This window comes from Tiliqua scincoides, chromosome 7 (genome assembly GCF_035046505.1).
Source record: "Tiliqua scincoides isolate rTilSci1 chromosome 7, rTilSci1.hap2, whole genome shotgun sequence".
Classification (NCBI taxonomy): domain Eukaryota; kingdom Metazoa; phylum Chordata; class Lepidosauria; order Squamata; family Scincidae; genus Tiliqua; species Tiliqua scincoides.
This window is the reverse complement of record NC_089827.1, coordinates 51,482,882-51,498,588: the sequence shown is the minus strand read 5'-3', so window position 1 is coordinate 51,498,588 and position 15,707 is coordinate 51,482,882. Positions and strand designations below refer to the sequence as shown.

Sequence of the window (15,707 nt, the reverse complement as noted above, 5' to 3'; positions counted from 1 at the left end):
ACCTTGTTTCTCCACTTAGATCAGTGAGGGTGTTTCAAAACAGGGTCCAGGAACCAACTATTCATATCTGAATTGGATAATTTTAGTTACCCTTTCTAAGAACATAAAGTGTGGCTTAATCTTGAAAAAGTAACTTTTACATAAGTAGGCCCTTTGTGTTTATTTTTTTTAAGAAGCAAGTTCTATCCAAGTTAGGACATGAAGTGTGTTTTAATACTGAACCAACCATGTAAGTACAGTAGTAGTCTACATAGCACTACAAAGATGTAAGGAAATTAACAGAATACGAATTACTTTGGTAATATCAGTCATTGAGTAGCAGGACCAATATATACTTGGGTAACTCTAGGGATGATTAAACTCAGACAGGATTTAAATGTTTTGCACACCACATCTTTTAGCTAGCACACACCACTATGCTTTTTATCACCAAAGCAAAAGCAGGTTTTTTTCTTGTATTAGTTCTACCTTCATGTCTTCTGATATAACAGTGAATGAAAACAGTTTTGCATATTATGTAATGTGCCCCATATAGTACAATTTCAATTACTTGAATTGCACAGGGAAATCCAAAATACTGGACAATAAGCAGATTTTTCTTAAATAAGGTGATTGTAGCAAGGGCAGGGTAAACTTAAAGTCAGAAAACAGATGTAAAAATTCACTGCAATAATGCACATTTCTTTGAATCAAGCATTAAAGCCGTTTATGATGTTTCAAGATAGACTTCATAATTAATCAATTTTTCACCATCATCAGTAATGCTAACAAGATATATCTGTTATGCATTCCTAATAATATACAAGATGAATAGAAATGCTTTTTATCTCAGTGCTCCCAACATACATCTTCCAGCTTTCACAAGATTCACCTTGCATATCTCATAATAGAGTTCCTCCCTATTTCAGAGTTGTTGCTCATGACTGTATATTTCAAAACTATGAAGTGTATCTAAAGGATGCAGGTAACTACTTATTACAGTGGTGCTAAGCCAAATGCTGCATTTAATGATATCCTATGCCCACACTACTCTATAAAGAGTAGTAATTTAACAGGGCTGCAGGTACGAACTAATTTTTCTTAGAATAAGATTCACAGGTGGGGATCTCTTTATCCATAGATCCAGCATCTACAGATTTGCCTTACCGCAGATGCTGGAGCCACAGATCACCCTTCTGCATATCTCGCGGATGCAACCAAAACCTTGTTCCGGCCAAGGAGGGCTCCGGATATGACTGGGGCCCAGGTGGGAAGAAAATAGCAAATTTGATTATCCACATAAGAACATAAGAACAGCCCCACTGGATCAGGCCATAGGCCCATCTAGTCCAGCTTCCTGTATCTCACAGCGGCCCACCAAATGCCCCAGGGAGCACACCAGATAACAAGAGACCTCATCCTGGTGCTCTCCCCTACATCTGGCATTCTGACTTAACCCATTCCTAAAATCAGGAGGTTGCGCATACACATCATGGCTTGTACCCCATAATGGATTTTTCCTCCAGAAATTCGTCCAATCCCCTTTTAAAGGCGTCTAGGCTAGACGCCAGCACCACATCCTGTGGCAAGGAGTTCCACAGACCGACCACGCGCTGAGTAAAGAAGTATTTTCTTTTGTCTGTCCTAACCCGCCCAACACTCAATTTTAGTGGATGTCCCCTGGTTCTGGTATTATGTGAGAGTGTAAAGAGCATCTCCCTATCCACTCTGTCCATCCCCTGCATAATTTTGTATGTCTCAATCATGTCCCCCCTCAAGCGTCTCTTTTCTAGGCTGAAGAGGCCCAAACGCCGTAGCCTTTCCTCATAAGGAAGGTGCCCCAGCCCCGTAATCATCTTAGTCGCTCTCTTTTGCACCTTTTCCATTTCCACTATGTCTTTTTTGAGATGCGGCGACCAGAACTGGACACAATACTCCAGGTGTGGCCTTACCATCGATTTGTACAACGGCATTATAATACTAACCGTTTTGTTCTCAATACCCTTCCTAATGATCCCAAGCATAGAATTGGCCTTCTTCACTGCCGCCGCACATTGGGTCGACACTTTCATCGACCTGTCCACCACCACCCCAAGATCTCTCTCCTGATCTGTCACAGACAGCTCAGAACCCATCAGCCTATATCTAAAGTTTTGATACAATTTTCGGTATCCATGGGGGGATGTCCAGGAACGGCTCCCCCCGCAGATATGAAGGCCCCATCCATACATTTTAATAATTGATTAAACTACTGGTACCCCATGCACTTTTCGGAGACTGAAAAGCCTAAGTCTCTCCTTGGATATTCTCCAACATGAAGCATTATTTTATTAATGCCTTGTTAAAAGTACAAGATGAGTCCCATAACAAAATGTAGCCATATGCACATCTTCCTCCAAGTTCCACTAGATTCAGTGGAGCTGACTTCAGGATAAGCATACTCTGGATCATAGTATTTGGTTGCAAGGGCTGGGATGAGGTGTTCCCTATTGAACTTCTCTGCCCCTATTAATTTCACATCTTTTCCCCACTTTTGCTCCTTTGCTATGAGCCCAATCCATTTTCCTCCATTTGTTCCAGACTTTCAGAACTGCTAACACAGATGCTAGCAATACCTTGAAGTGTCCCCCTCTTTACTCAGAACCCCAGCAGAAGGATCACACATTTTCCTAGTATGTTTCTTGCAAGAATATCATGACTTTCAAAAAAAAGATTTCATACTTCTTATATTTTCTTAGGAGAGTTTAGTCCAGTGGTGTCAAACATAGGGCCTTGTAGGCTGGATGTAGCCCACAGAAATGCTTTACCTGGCCCTGAAATAATTGGACTCTCCCAGCATCACCATCAGCTGCTCTTGGGTGCTGAGCTGCGAAGTGACACATGGGCAAAAGCAGTGGTGCAGGGAGAACCCAGTTATGGTACACGCCACTCTTTCAGCAACTTCACTTCTGCTGACATGTTGCTGCTGAAAAGCAACCAGGGCAGACCAAGGTCTGCTGAAAGGCAGACCAAGAGGGATGAGAAAGGGAGAAGTTGCTGAGAGAGCCTAATTATCACTATGCAGAGCACCTTTCAGCTGCTGAGCTCTGAAGTGAAGCCTTGGTAGAAGTAGCACTTCTGAAAGGGTACCCCATGTGATAATTGGATTCTCCCATATCTTAAGGATATGAACAAGACTTGCATACTTCTGGCCCTCAGCAGAAACCATGAATGCTCTTTGGCCCACTGTATGAAATAGGTTTAGTACCCCTAGTCTATATTAAGCAGCAAGGGAGCTAACTAAATTAAATAATGCAGCAAACACAGCTTGGTAAGAACCAAACAAAGACCCTGCTGAAGAGCTAGGGAAAGTCAGTCGGAGAAATCAAGGAAGAGCCCCCACTCTTGGTGTTCTTCAGATCATGTGATCCTGACTGCACCAAGGAGCTTCCCACATGCATATACTGACACACACACCCCATAACCACTAGAGCAGTGATTCCCAAACTTTTTTGGAAATTTACTCCTGATGTCTTTGCACGGGAGGGGCAAGAGTAGCAACGCAATCCCCAGGATTGTGTCACTAAGGGGGATGAGCGGGGTGCTTTTACTCACTTAGGGCTACTGCAGGCTCCAGGAGTTGCACAGAGCTCCAGACCTCCGCAAGGCTTGAAATATTGAGAAAAAAGCAATTGGAACCACTTCCTGGTTGTGACGAGAAACCGTAAGTGGTTTCTGATCACTTTTTCTAAACATTCTAAGCCTCGGGGAGCCCTGGAGAGGGCTGCGCAGGGCTCCCCACACCTCCTGGAGACTGCTGCAGCTATTGAGTAAAAGCACCATGGGGATTGTGTCGCTGCTGCTCCTCTTCCCTTTAAAGGTAGCTACTGAGGAAAGACCAAAAGAAAAGCAATTCTTCAAGAATGGCATCTCCTTTCAAATTTCTATGAACTCTTGAGCCCTCTAACCAACTTCCACCAAATGTTGCACAGACTAAAGAGACACTTAGTAAACTGGATTCTAAAACTGTAAGCCAACTTGGGTACCTCATATAGGCAAGAGAAAGGCGGGATGCAAATATTTTAAAATACTACAACATTGTCCAGCCCTTACCTCACCTCATCAAACCAATAGCTGAAAAAGCTCCTTCAAGTTTTGTTCTATGCAATGTCTTCTGCACATTCAGTTCAACACTCTTGTTAATCATTCACAAATTGAGACAAAGGTTTGAGAGTAACCATAGTTTACCCCATTTGGATGTTACTTGCAAATGAGGATTTGAGAAACCCAGAAGGAAATAAAATACAGGAGGTATTGTTGAGTCAGTTTAACATGCCATTACTGCACTTTAAAAAAAAAAAAGAGAGAGAAAACTTACATTTCACCAACATTAAGCCTGAACAGAGCAGGATATTTCACAAAGGTGCACTTCAGAATTTCTACACGTGTTTAAACCTGCTATTTCCTCAACTCTGTTAACCTTTACAGAGAAGTCCCCTGTGCATCTCAAAGTCTACTGTGGCAGACTGGCAATTCCTCCCCCTCCTCAACATTTCATGGACTGGCGCCCGCACACTCTCTCCCCCTCGCCCCCTCTATACATCACCAGCTCTCGAATCATCTCTCCTGCTACCCTGTATAAGGAGGGAGGCAAGCACAAAAGAGACTACTCTTTTTATCCAGGGATGACATTTGATTTTACTGACAAATAGTGTTGTATGTGGAGCAACTTCAACAGCTCCAGCTGTGTCTGTTAGCACTCTGCAACAGAAACAACTATGTTCTATTCAAGACATTCAATCTTGCAGAACTGGGAACAGGTACTTGACTTGAACTCTTAGTCACTTTGAAAGGGGTGTGTAAAGCTTATTTCCTATATGATTTTTATTAGGAAAGAAAACAAGCAGCAGAAAGAGGGAATGGGGACACCTAACAGGCCATAAAGAGAGGCTTCAACCTAGGAATGTTGTTTATTATAGCAGTCTAGGACAGCAGTAGAAAATAGTTGCTGCTTACTGGCTTCCATACAGACTTCTCCTTTCCCTTTTTAAACTGCAAATATGGAGCATCCAAGCCACACACCTTTAGGAGTAGGAAAGCTTTGAACTGAGAGTGGCACAAAGCATTTGAGCACTGAATCCTTCAACCTGTCTAACGTTGACAGGTTAGTGTCAACCCTGGGGTGGTGGTGGTGGTGGTAAGGCCAGAGGTTCTCAAACTCCTTGGAACTTTGAGCACAGGGTTGTGTATGTGTAGGAGGGGCTAAGGCAGCAAAACAATCCCCAGGATTGCACTGCTGCCCGGGACAGGAGGGGGCTTTCCATTTACCTGCAGCCAATTCCAGAGTCCTCATTTTTTGCTATTTTTAGATGTTTGAGGCTACTCAGACCCTCCAGGACTCCAATAGGCAACAGTATGCTGATGTTTCTTGTTCTGTACCCAAAGTGTAAACAGGGTTATTTTTTCCAGGGTCACATTTAGCCTGCCCTGAAAGGGTTACTAATTGCCTGGGAGTGGGAGGGACAAAGCATTTTCAGAAAGATTCTTGAGTCAAATAGAGGAAGATAACTCAGTAAAATTTATTTATTTGCAGGATTTTTATTCCGTCTTTCTCACACACTTGAAAGGGGATTCAAGGCAGCTAACAATGTAAAACAACCAGCATAATATTAAAAACAAATTTTAAAAAACAAAATAACCCAGGATCACAACTATTAAAATATATTTCATTAAAAATGCCAGCCTACAGTATCAATTAAAAGCCTTCCTAAATGAGAAGATTGTGAGGCCCCGCCAAAAGATCTCCAGAGAGGGATCAGTTCTTAATTCTAGAGGAAGGGAATTCCACAAGCTAGGCACCACCACGGAGAAGACCCTATTTCAAGCCTCCTCTACTGGTGGTGGTATTGTCAGAAGGTCCCCCTCAGACTTTAAATCCAATCCAATTAAAGTTATAGCTTTAAATATCCAGATTGCTGTTAATACATGGCAGCAGTTTCGTCTTATTTTAAAACCTTGAGAAATTGGAATTTTACAACCATCTAGCTTTTTGCTGAAAAGATGTAGCCACCAAATTTCTATCTATACTCCATTTGCCTATTCACTAGAAATCACAAAGTAAGCAAGAAGGTCATTGCACTTGGCCAATCTGATGGTCAAATTTTACTTGTGAACATCTTCGGTTGTAACACACTAGGCAGGAATTATAAAAACCAGAATTGCAGTTCCTAGATCTTTCACTATTAAAATCCACCAAATCTGTTTATTATTGTATAGGTCTCATGTCTGGACCCATACCCTTAACTTGTATATCCTCACATTTTTTTCCTGGCTCTGTATACTCTGAGCTATCCATAAACAGCCTGTCCAGAAAGATGCAACAGTTCCACAAGCCAGAGACTATTCATGTTACTATGTTTCTGCCTTTAATCAAGACTGAACAATATTACTAATAAGTCAATATATGTACACATTACAGGTCAATTGATATTTGGCCAACCAAATTACAATACTGGGAAGTCCTTCAAATATGAGCCAACATATGACACAACCACATGTTGAATCATGTTTTGTAAAACTAGCTTAGTGCATTAGAACAAACTGAAAAGCACTTGCAAATTAAAGAGGAAAAACGGGATGTTAAGTATCAGCACTGAACCTCAGTCCACCACTTGGCAACTGGCAAGAGAAAACTAGCCATGATTCTTAGAATCTGGAATCCTAAAAACTGTTGTTTACAAAACCAGTTTATCCATATACCAAGAAAGAATGGATATATTGGGTAAAGACCACTCTGGATGGTAAGCAAGCCAGTTTGTCAAAAGACAACATAAAATACAGTGTATGGTGCTTTAAGAGAATGATACCACCATAATATGCAGAAAAGGATTAAGGAGAAAGAAAACCACTGGTGACAACTTATATACAATTTAAAGTTTCACAGACCCTGATAGACTCTTCAAGGGGTAGAGAAAGGCAACTGAAACAAATCTTTGCTATTATCATTAAATGCATGTGTGTCGCTCATCACATTTCCTTACATGATTTCTAAAGGATTGTTTCAATATGAATCAACAGAAATCGTTTCTTAAATAGGTCGTTGCTCTAGCAACCAGTAGGCTGTTCTGACTACTCCCCGTCACAATGACCTACTTTAAGATCATGCTAGAACATAGTTTCATAACCAGACTTTCAAATTCATCACTGCAATGTTTTGAAGAGATCATGCTGCACTGCCAGCTGCAAAATAAATCAGGCTTTGCTGGAAACAGAACAGAACAAAGAAAAGCATCATCACTGAACTATTTGACACTATTTGTAGCCACCATTAAAACTCAGATTTTTAAAGTATTATTAAAAGTTACAACCACTATAGGAAAAAACTGCACAGTATATACCCATCTAACCTAGTACTTCTCTTTTCTAACACATATGTACTCAAAACCGACATCACTTATAGCAATTACCCATTTATAGAACAATTCAGGATTACATACATACATAAATCATTGACCAAGGTATCCAACTATTACAGTCTAATTGCAGATTAATAGACTAATCCTAACCACACTTTCCTGGGAGTAAGCCTCACTGACTGTAATGGGACTTACTTCTGAATAAGGTAAGTACTTACTTCATGCATAGGATTGGGCTGTAAATCAGGAAGTCCATTCTTGTAGTCAGATGAAAATAATACAGGCCTACAAAACTGAGGGTCAGAAAAGTTTTCCCCAAACTTTATGGTGGTTTGATATGAATTTGGGGTGCAAATTCCAAAAATGGCATCCATTTTGCCCTATCACGTCCAGTTTTGGAGATATAGTATAGCCTCATTAGTGAATGGTTCAAGCAGCTTCCTCATGAGGAAGTCATGGTGTAGGCTTCCTCATGAGGAAGCTGCTTGAACCATTCACTAATGAGGCTATACTGTATTTCCAAAACTAGATGTGATAGGGCAAAATGGATGCCATTTTTAGAATCAGCACCCCAAATATACCCAGGAATTGGTGTAACATTTAAGGAAGCAAAATGTGTGTTGACCTGTGTAATTACCCTCCCTTATGAAGAAAAGCCATAGCATTTGAAGCTGTTCAGTCTAGAAAAGACATGACTGAAGGGGGTACATGATTGAGTCATACAAAATTATGCAGAGGATCGACAGATGCTCTTTTCCTCTCACACAACACCAGAGCCAGGGGACATTCACTAAAACTGAGTGTCGGGAGAGTTAGAACAGACAAAAGAAAATATTTCTTTACCCAGCATGCAATTAGTCTGTGGAACTCATTGCTGTAGGACATGGTGATGGCATCTGGCCTAGATGCCTTTAAAAGGAGATTGGTCAGATTTCTTGAGGAAAACTTTGTCACATGTTACAAGCCATAATGGATACGTACAGTCTGAGATCATCATGAGGGCCAGGGAGGAAATTTTGTCAGTCATCCAAATTGGGCATGGATGGCAGATTTTTTGGCTACCCCAAACTGGTAAGGGAGGAAAAGTGAGTTTAGTAAGTTTCATGAGTTAACAATTGGACACTTGAGTTTGAGAAAGTGGCCCAAGTTAAACCTCAGTGCAGTCTGGTGTCTTTGTTGGCGGGTGCAAGGAAGAATAGAATGCCAGATGCAGGGGAGCAGCAGCGAGATGCAAGTACCTTGTGGTCTTGTGTGCTCCCTGAGGCATCTGGTGGGCCACTGTGAGATATAGGAAGTTGGACTAGATGGGCCCTTGTCCTGATCCAGCGGGATAATTTTCTTAATTAACAACCATGTATTATGGTGCTCTACAATTTTTATATCCCAGTGCGGCCCTCAGGCCAGGGCATTTGCCAACACTTGGATTATACTGTGTAACAGTTCAAGCAATTAGGTGATTGCACAGTAACTACTTAAACAGAATCAGTAAAGCAAAGGCGAAAGTTCCAAACCTTAACATTCAGGGTATTAAAAATAATTCTCACACATATACGCCTATGTTGCTGCATTGAGTACTTTCAGCTATTTTTTCACCAAAGACTTCCAAAGCACACACAATAAAATATTTTTAAAAATAAAAAAATCAACTGAAAGTCAGCAACTAAGATGAATGTATTATGCATTACTGTGTTACATACTTAAAATATGTATTTGTAATTCTAAAAGGTTATGACAGATTATTTAACAAGTATTGGAATAGTTTTTACAGTTGCCTCCAATTAAGAGAGCCACATACTACATTCAAAGTGTAGAAGGCATAGCAAGATGTTCTCACATGCTTTGTAAATAAAAAGATTTTATATAACCTTTTAAGGAGTGCCTTTATTCCTCTAGAACTCTGATAACTAGAGTTGGCTTCTTTCTACATAGTACTTCGTTTTGTGATTGCAAACCAGAAATGGTTTGTAATAGCTTTTTTCAGTATTCTCGGACTTGGGGAGCCCTGTGGAGGGCTACGTAGGACTCCCTGCAACTCCTGGATGGTGCAGCAGCCCCCTGTGGGTAAAAACAGCCCCCTTCATCCTCCTTCATTCTCCCCTTAAGGGGCCAATAGCTGAGGCTCTCAGGCAGGAGCAGCACGATGCTCCAGTTTGTGAAGTTCAGGTATAAGTCAATGGGTTCAAAATGGACATATTCAAAGCTCTGAAATGAATGGTATGAATGGAAAAACAGCCCATGGGGCTATTGCTCATAGATAGTTCTAGAGGCAAGGGAAGAATACTCCAGGTACTGTGGCCATGTGGGATGGCAATGGGAGACTGCTGCCCTTGCTGCTGCTAGCAGCAGAAGTGGTGCTCTGCAAGAAAACCTTCACTCCCTAGGCCCAGGCCAACCATGATGCAAAGAGGCTCAGAAAGAAGCTCCTTGCTTTTGCAGCAGGTTTGCAATGATTCACAATAAACTTTATTGTTATTGAGAGCCAGGGTGGTGTAGTGGTTTGGGAGGTGGACTTAGACCTGGAAGATCCAGGTTCAAATCCCCCCTCAGCCATGAAGCTTCCTGGGTGTCCTTGGGCCAGTCACTTTCTCTTAGCCTCACCTACCTCACAGGGTTGTTGTGAGGACAAAAGGAGGGGATCAGCTGTGTACACTGCCCTGAGCTCCTTGGAGGAAGGGCGGTATAAAAATGTGAAAATAAATAAATAAATTGTTGCAACCCAAACCATTATAAATGGAATATTTGAAATTGCCATCCACTCAGAGGCATGCCCAACACAGAATTAGTCAGAAGTTTGATTAGAGATTACATGCAGTTTAATAAGGGTTGAAATAGTACCAGCTATTAATTCCACAGGAAGGCACAGTTTACATGGGTGCAAAATTTTTGTTCTGAGGGTGGATAATATTCACAGATCTGCATGATTTGTGATCCACCAAGCCAAAATTCAGTCCACCACTTATGGATTGCTAACCACAACTCAACCCTCCCATAATTGTAATCTTAAGTAAGCAAGTGACACAAGCTGGTTACTATACAGGACAAGAGAAGGTATTCAGTTCTCCTAGCAAGCTAAACATAACTGATCAGAAGGAAGTGAAGTTGCAATGAAATCCAGAAAGACCACACAAAAATGTGTGCAATGAGATTCAGTATCAAACGAGAATCTGAGCTACTTGGGTTTAATTCTCCACTCAGGCTCAAAGTTTTCCTGGATGATCTTAGGTCACTCCCTTTCAGAGTTGCTGCAAGGATAAAAGAGAAAACAACTGTGCTGAAATGAGCTTTTTTGTGGGGAGGAAGCAAGTGTATAAATGCAAAATCAAAGAGTCTGCATGGTTTAAGAATCCCATCGTTTCTCTACACCACTCAATCACTGTTTCATAACTCTTTGGGTAACAATTCTACTCAATTTGTTTCAAAAAAAAGTAGCAAAAGCATGGCTGGGGAAAAGCCCAGGAATTTGGAATATTTTTCTACCCAACGTAAGCAATCCAAACTGTAAGAAAATCGTTTACACCATTCCTCAAAAACAGATAATTAAATTGATGAGAACCTTCACCTTGGTAGTATAATTTGGATACAGGAGCAGCAGAGCCCACACTTCACAGCTGCTCCACCTTCAAGTACCTGCTGAAACCCTGAATAGCTTACAGTACTGACCTAGATGAACCCACAGTCTGACTAAGCATAAGGCAGCTATGCATGCTCACAATTAAACCGCAGAAAAATCAATTTGGCCTCCCATTTTCATATTGACTAAGCATTTGCATCTCTGTTTTCAGGTGCCACGGGCCAGCAACTTGTGGCACTTCTCTCTGGAAACATAATGAAAACTGCTTATTTGCTAGAATCCAGATATAAATTTTTGGGCACTTCACTTATACACTGGGTTGGACTTACCTGACCCAGGAGTGGCCTGTTTAGCTGGCACATGCCTGGATAGAAGCTGAGAAAGGTTAGAAGGTCACAGTTGGGCAGGGTGCACGCTGTCGGCAGAATGCTCTTACACATGCTGGAGTAGAAAAGAGCTGAAATTGTTGCTCAGGAACCTTCCTGACACCTAGGAGAGGAGGCTTCAGACCCAGGATCACCAGGCCAGGTGGATGAAACCAGGAAAGTAGGAGAGATCAGCCGGGGGATATAAGGAGGGCCAAGGATGAGAAAGTGCTGGTTGGGGGCTTGATACTAACTGGTAGGGAGGCTCAAGAAGGTCTCGAGAAGGAGTGGGGACTGTAAGCTCCCCCCCTGGACTATGGGAGGCAGAAAAGAAAGCCCTGAGGAGACAAGTACGGTGGATGTGACTCTGGAGGTCCTACATAGGAAGTTGCCCATATATAAGCGGGATTCAGGTGACGGGCAAGAACCCAAGACCTTTCTTGGAGCCCCTGAGAAATACCATGTGCTTATAAATAAATAAATCACACGCAGTAAGGATTTGCAGCAAGGAGGAAATGCCCAAGTTAGGGGCTTTATGATGTACATCTCACACTTCACATAGCAAGTTCAAATATGGTATATTCTTTGTAAGGAGCGTTTCCTGCATCTCTAAATTTAGAGTGCAGAATGTCCAGTATTTACACAACACTGGATTTCTACCTTTTGATTAAATAACAAACTATCTTTTCCACTCTAAACCTATCTTAGCACACTGTTTTATATTCTCTAGTCCAGGGATGCCAAACTCATTTCACACAGAGGAACAAATTTAGCATTCATGGTGCCTGCTGATGGTCGGAAGTGACATTATTAGGCAGACGATGTACAGAAAAATAAGTATTTTGTTCTCACATATAGAAATTCATTAGCTGCAAATGCCAGAAGAGAACATGTGCAAATCTTGTTCGTATTTTTAAGATATTGAGCTGGGAGAGCCCAATTATAACGGGGGGGGGGAGAAATTCCTTCGACAGGCCACATTCGGACCGAAGACCTTATGCTTGACACCCCTGCTCTTATCCAGTGTTTCTCAAACTTTGCAGTATCTGGAGCCCTTTACACTACTAAAAGGAATCTCAGGGAGGCCCAGCACCAAGAGCAGAGCTGGAACAGGAGGGGAATGAGGAACCATGAATAGGTAAGACAGGAGGGATGGATGAGCAAGCCTGCAGAGGACAGACGGCAACCACTTACAATATGCTCATGGAGCCTCTGAAGGGGTCTCAGGGCTCCTAGGAGCACACTTTGACAAATGATGCTCTAGTATTTAAAGCATCTATTGCTTTAGCAGATGACTCATTCTGTTATACAACTGAACTACTGCAGTCTGTGCAGTGGGTCAGCTAGTCAAATAAAAGACAAAATGCATCACATGAGACAATTCGCTATGTTAGAAGTGATTTGAAAGAACTGCTCATTTTTCGTTTCTTCAAAGCTATTTTTCTAACAAAAATACAATATCCTAGGCAACCGTGTTACAAGCTGTGCTACAAAATCCTTTAGCATTCACAGAAAGCAGAACATTGCAAATCAGCTTATAAAATCCTCTCAATAGCACCTGGCATGGGCAAGACTGGTAATGCAGGTATAACAACATTAAGATGGCCACTAACAAAAGATATTCCATTCTTTGACCAAGAGCACCAACAGCAGCAGCAGATTTAGTTAATCAATGGATATCTGCATTGTTTACCCAGAATTCATTTAGCAGTTACATGGAACTTTTAGCTCTTTATTTTGCTTAAAATTAAATTCCAACTTTAGGAGAGAACAGAACAAAAAACACCACCTTAGTTGCTTTATTAACACAGCCTTTCAGGAACAAACAAAAAAGAATCATTTACCCACATCTACTGTCAAAGTAGCCCAGTCTAACTGATACACTGACCTTGTGGTGGAGTGATAAACTCACTTGATATTTTGGATTGTATGCATTGCTCCCCTGATCTCTAAGGATGTCACCAAACAGAATACACCAAAGTGTTACTTTCAACTAGTGGTTATTACTACAACCATCCTCCATGCAACTAATTCCCCAAAACTAATTACCATTTCTCCCAAGTCGGCCAACACATGACAAGGTTTAATTAGATTTTCAGGCCCTTCCTCTGCTCTTACTACCAAACCGCAGTGCCAGTTTGAAGTATATCTTGTATACACAACCTTTTAGAAGACAGTAAAAGCTCTGGGGTTCTGTATGCATACAGTATCAAGTATTACAGTGGATCAAAAAGTGGATCGCATCCTGTCTTACCGAAGTGGGTGAGAATAGATTCTGCCACTTAGCTTAGTTCTAGCAGCAACAGGAAGAAAAGCCTCAAAGACAACAACAACAGTATTTTACAATGTCTGAGACTGAAAGAGAGGGGAACTTTAGCAGAAGCAGCCACATGATTGCTCACACACCCCCTCTTGGCACTGAAGATTGAAAGGAAGTTGACAGCAAGGAGCAGCCACTGCTGTTTCTAGTCATTCACCTGCTGCGGCCACCTCTCCCCATGGGCAGTACAACAAGGAGGAATGGGCCCAGTTGTACCACCCAAACTTAGAAAAGCCTCATTTAAATACACTGACAAAATTGTTATCTATTTTAATAAGTGTATATAATATTGTTGCAGTATCATGGCAAGACTGGGGCTAGTAGAAATAAAGGCCAACTACCAAGGACAGGCCCAATTTCTTAATGCTTGATAAGTTTCACACAGGACAGAGAGAGGCTTAGCACTTAGTGTTGCTAATAGTTTATCCAGCAAAAGCTCAGATGTGCTTATGGAGAATACAATATCTTTTCTATAGTTAAAGTTTCATTAGGAAACAATTTTGCTATTGCTTTAGAATAACGATTGAGAGACCAGAAAGAATGTGTGAAGTAAGTCATACAGAACATACTGCTGACCAGCAGGCTGTTCTTATTACAAGACATTTGCTGTCTGGAATGATAATATGTTTATATGCACAAACAATTACACATACAATCACTCTCCTCAGTAGAAAGATTTAACATTATTCAATACAACTATTTTTCTCTAGGACTGCAACTGTTCAGTATCTAAACTTGAAATCTTACTTAAACCTTTTCTCCTTGCCTCATTCCAATGGCCCTGCCATGCTGAAGAACTTTCCTTCCCATTTGCACAACAAATGCCACGTCTGCCAGGAAATCCTGGAGCAGAGCCTGCTGGGGCAATAGAAGTGATGGAGTGGAGCAAATAGATTTGCTTTAATGCGATTTTTATCATCCACATGAGTTCTGGGAACGGAAGGCAGACTTAAACAATGACACTCAACCTATATTATTCAATACTGTTTTACAGAAAGTGGAATTGTGAAACCCCACACTACATATCTACTACTACCACCACCACCAATTTTAAAGGTTGAATGGATGTTATAGGAATCATCACCAACTAAATCGACCAAAATCGTAACAAAAACTAAGGCCATATCCACATTCTTTGAATGCAAAGGAGGTGGTGTGATTCCCCCCCCCCAAACCCTTCCTCTCCATCTTGTTCCCAATCTGTTCCCAAGAGGTGAAGAACCTTAAGGAACAATAGGACATGTAGCACGGAGAAGGGGCAGGTTGGTGCAATCAGAACAGTCACAGAAGACAGTTGATACACCTTAAAGAAACACTTGAAGAAACCATAACCTAGAATACACAATGAGATACATCGAAGGCAACACCACTCACCCAATACATATCATGTTGAACTAATTTTCCCTCAATAGTTTAAATTTATTAGTTAAGAAAAAGAGATGCATTCTGTCAAATTTAGACAACTCCAAATTTAAAATGCTTTATTAGAATCACAAAGGGAATAGAGCAAAGAGCCAGGAGAAAGGACATCAGTGCACTGGCATCCTGGGCGGGGGGTCAACGGGTGCAAGTGATCCCAGGTGGCATGGCTGGGGGGTGACGCCACCCTCCAGCCATGCCACCCTGAAGGCAGCCCGTACCAGCTGCTTCTGTGTCCAGAGGCATTCCAGGAGTCGGAGAGGCCATGGGTATGAACTATGAAGACACTGAAGCATTATGTCAATTTAACAAGTTATTTTTAAAAACCTTGTTCACGTCACTTTGCTGCTACATGCTCAAGCAAAGAAAAATTTGCACTGAAACAAGCACTAGAACAGCCATTTTCAACCAGTGTGCCATGGCACATTGGTGTGCGGCGAATGGTCCACAGGTGTGCCATGGGAAAATGGAAGAGGATTATTAGTAGGGGCCATTGGGGAATGTGAGCCCCCCCCACACACAGACAGCACAGTGTGCCTTGAGCATTTTTGAGCCTTGTCAGTGCGCCATGAGATACAAAAGGTTGAAAATCACTGCACTAGAAGAGTCACTTCACAACAAAGCCAAGAGTAAAGTACAATATGCCTCAACCACCCCCT

General features: G+C 41.6%; 1 protein-coding gene across 3 annotated transcripts in view; it reads right to left on the bottom strand.

Moving 5' to 3' along the window:
• The window catches only part of CRY1 (cryptochrome circadian regulator 1), a 39,129-nt gene that overhangs the window by 21,229 nt on the left and 2,193 nt on the right, over nt 1-15,707 (bottom strand). The window contains exon 1 of one of the 3 annotated variants that reach the window (XM_066633183.1): nt 7,592-7,642. The exons of the other annotated variants lie outside the window; for them this stretch is intronic. Within the exon in view, the coding sequence (XP_066489280.1) occupies nt 7,592-7,629 (38 nt within the window). The 5' untranslated portion in view covers nt 7,630-7,642. Of the gene's footprint in view, nt 1-7,591; nt 7,643-15,707 lie in introns of those variants that run through there. 3 annotated transcript variants of the gene reach the window in all.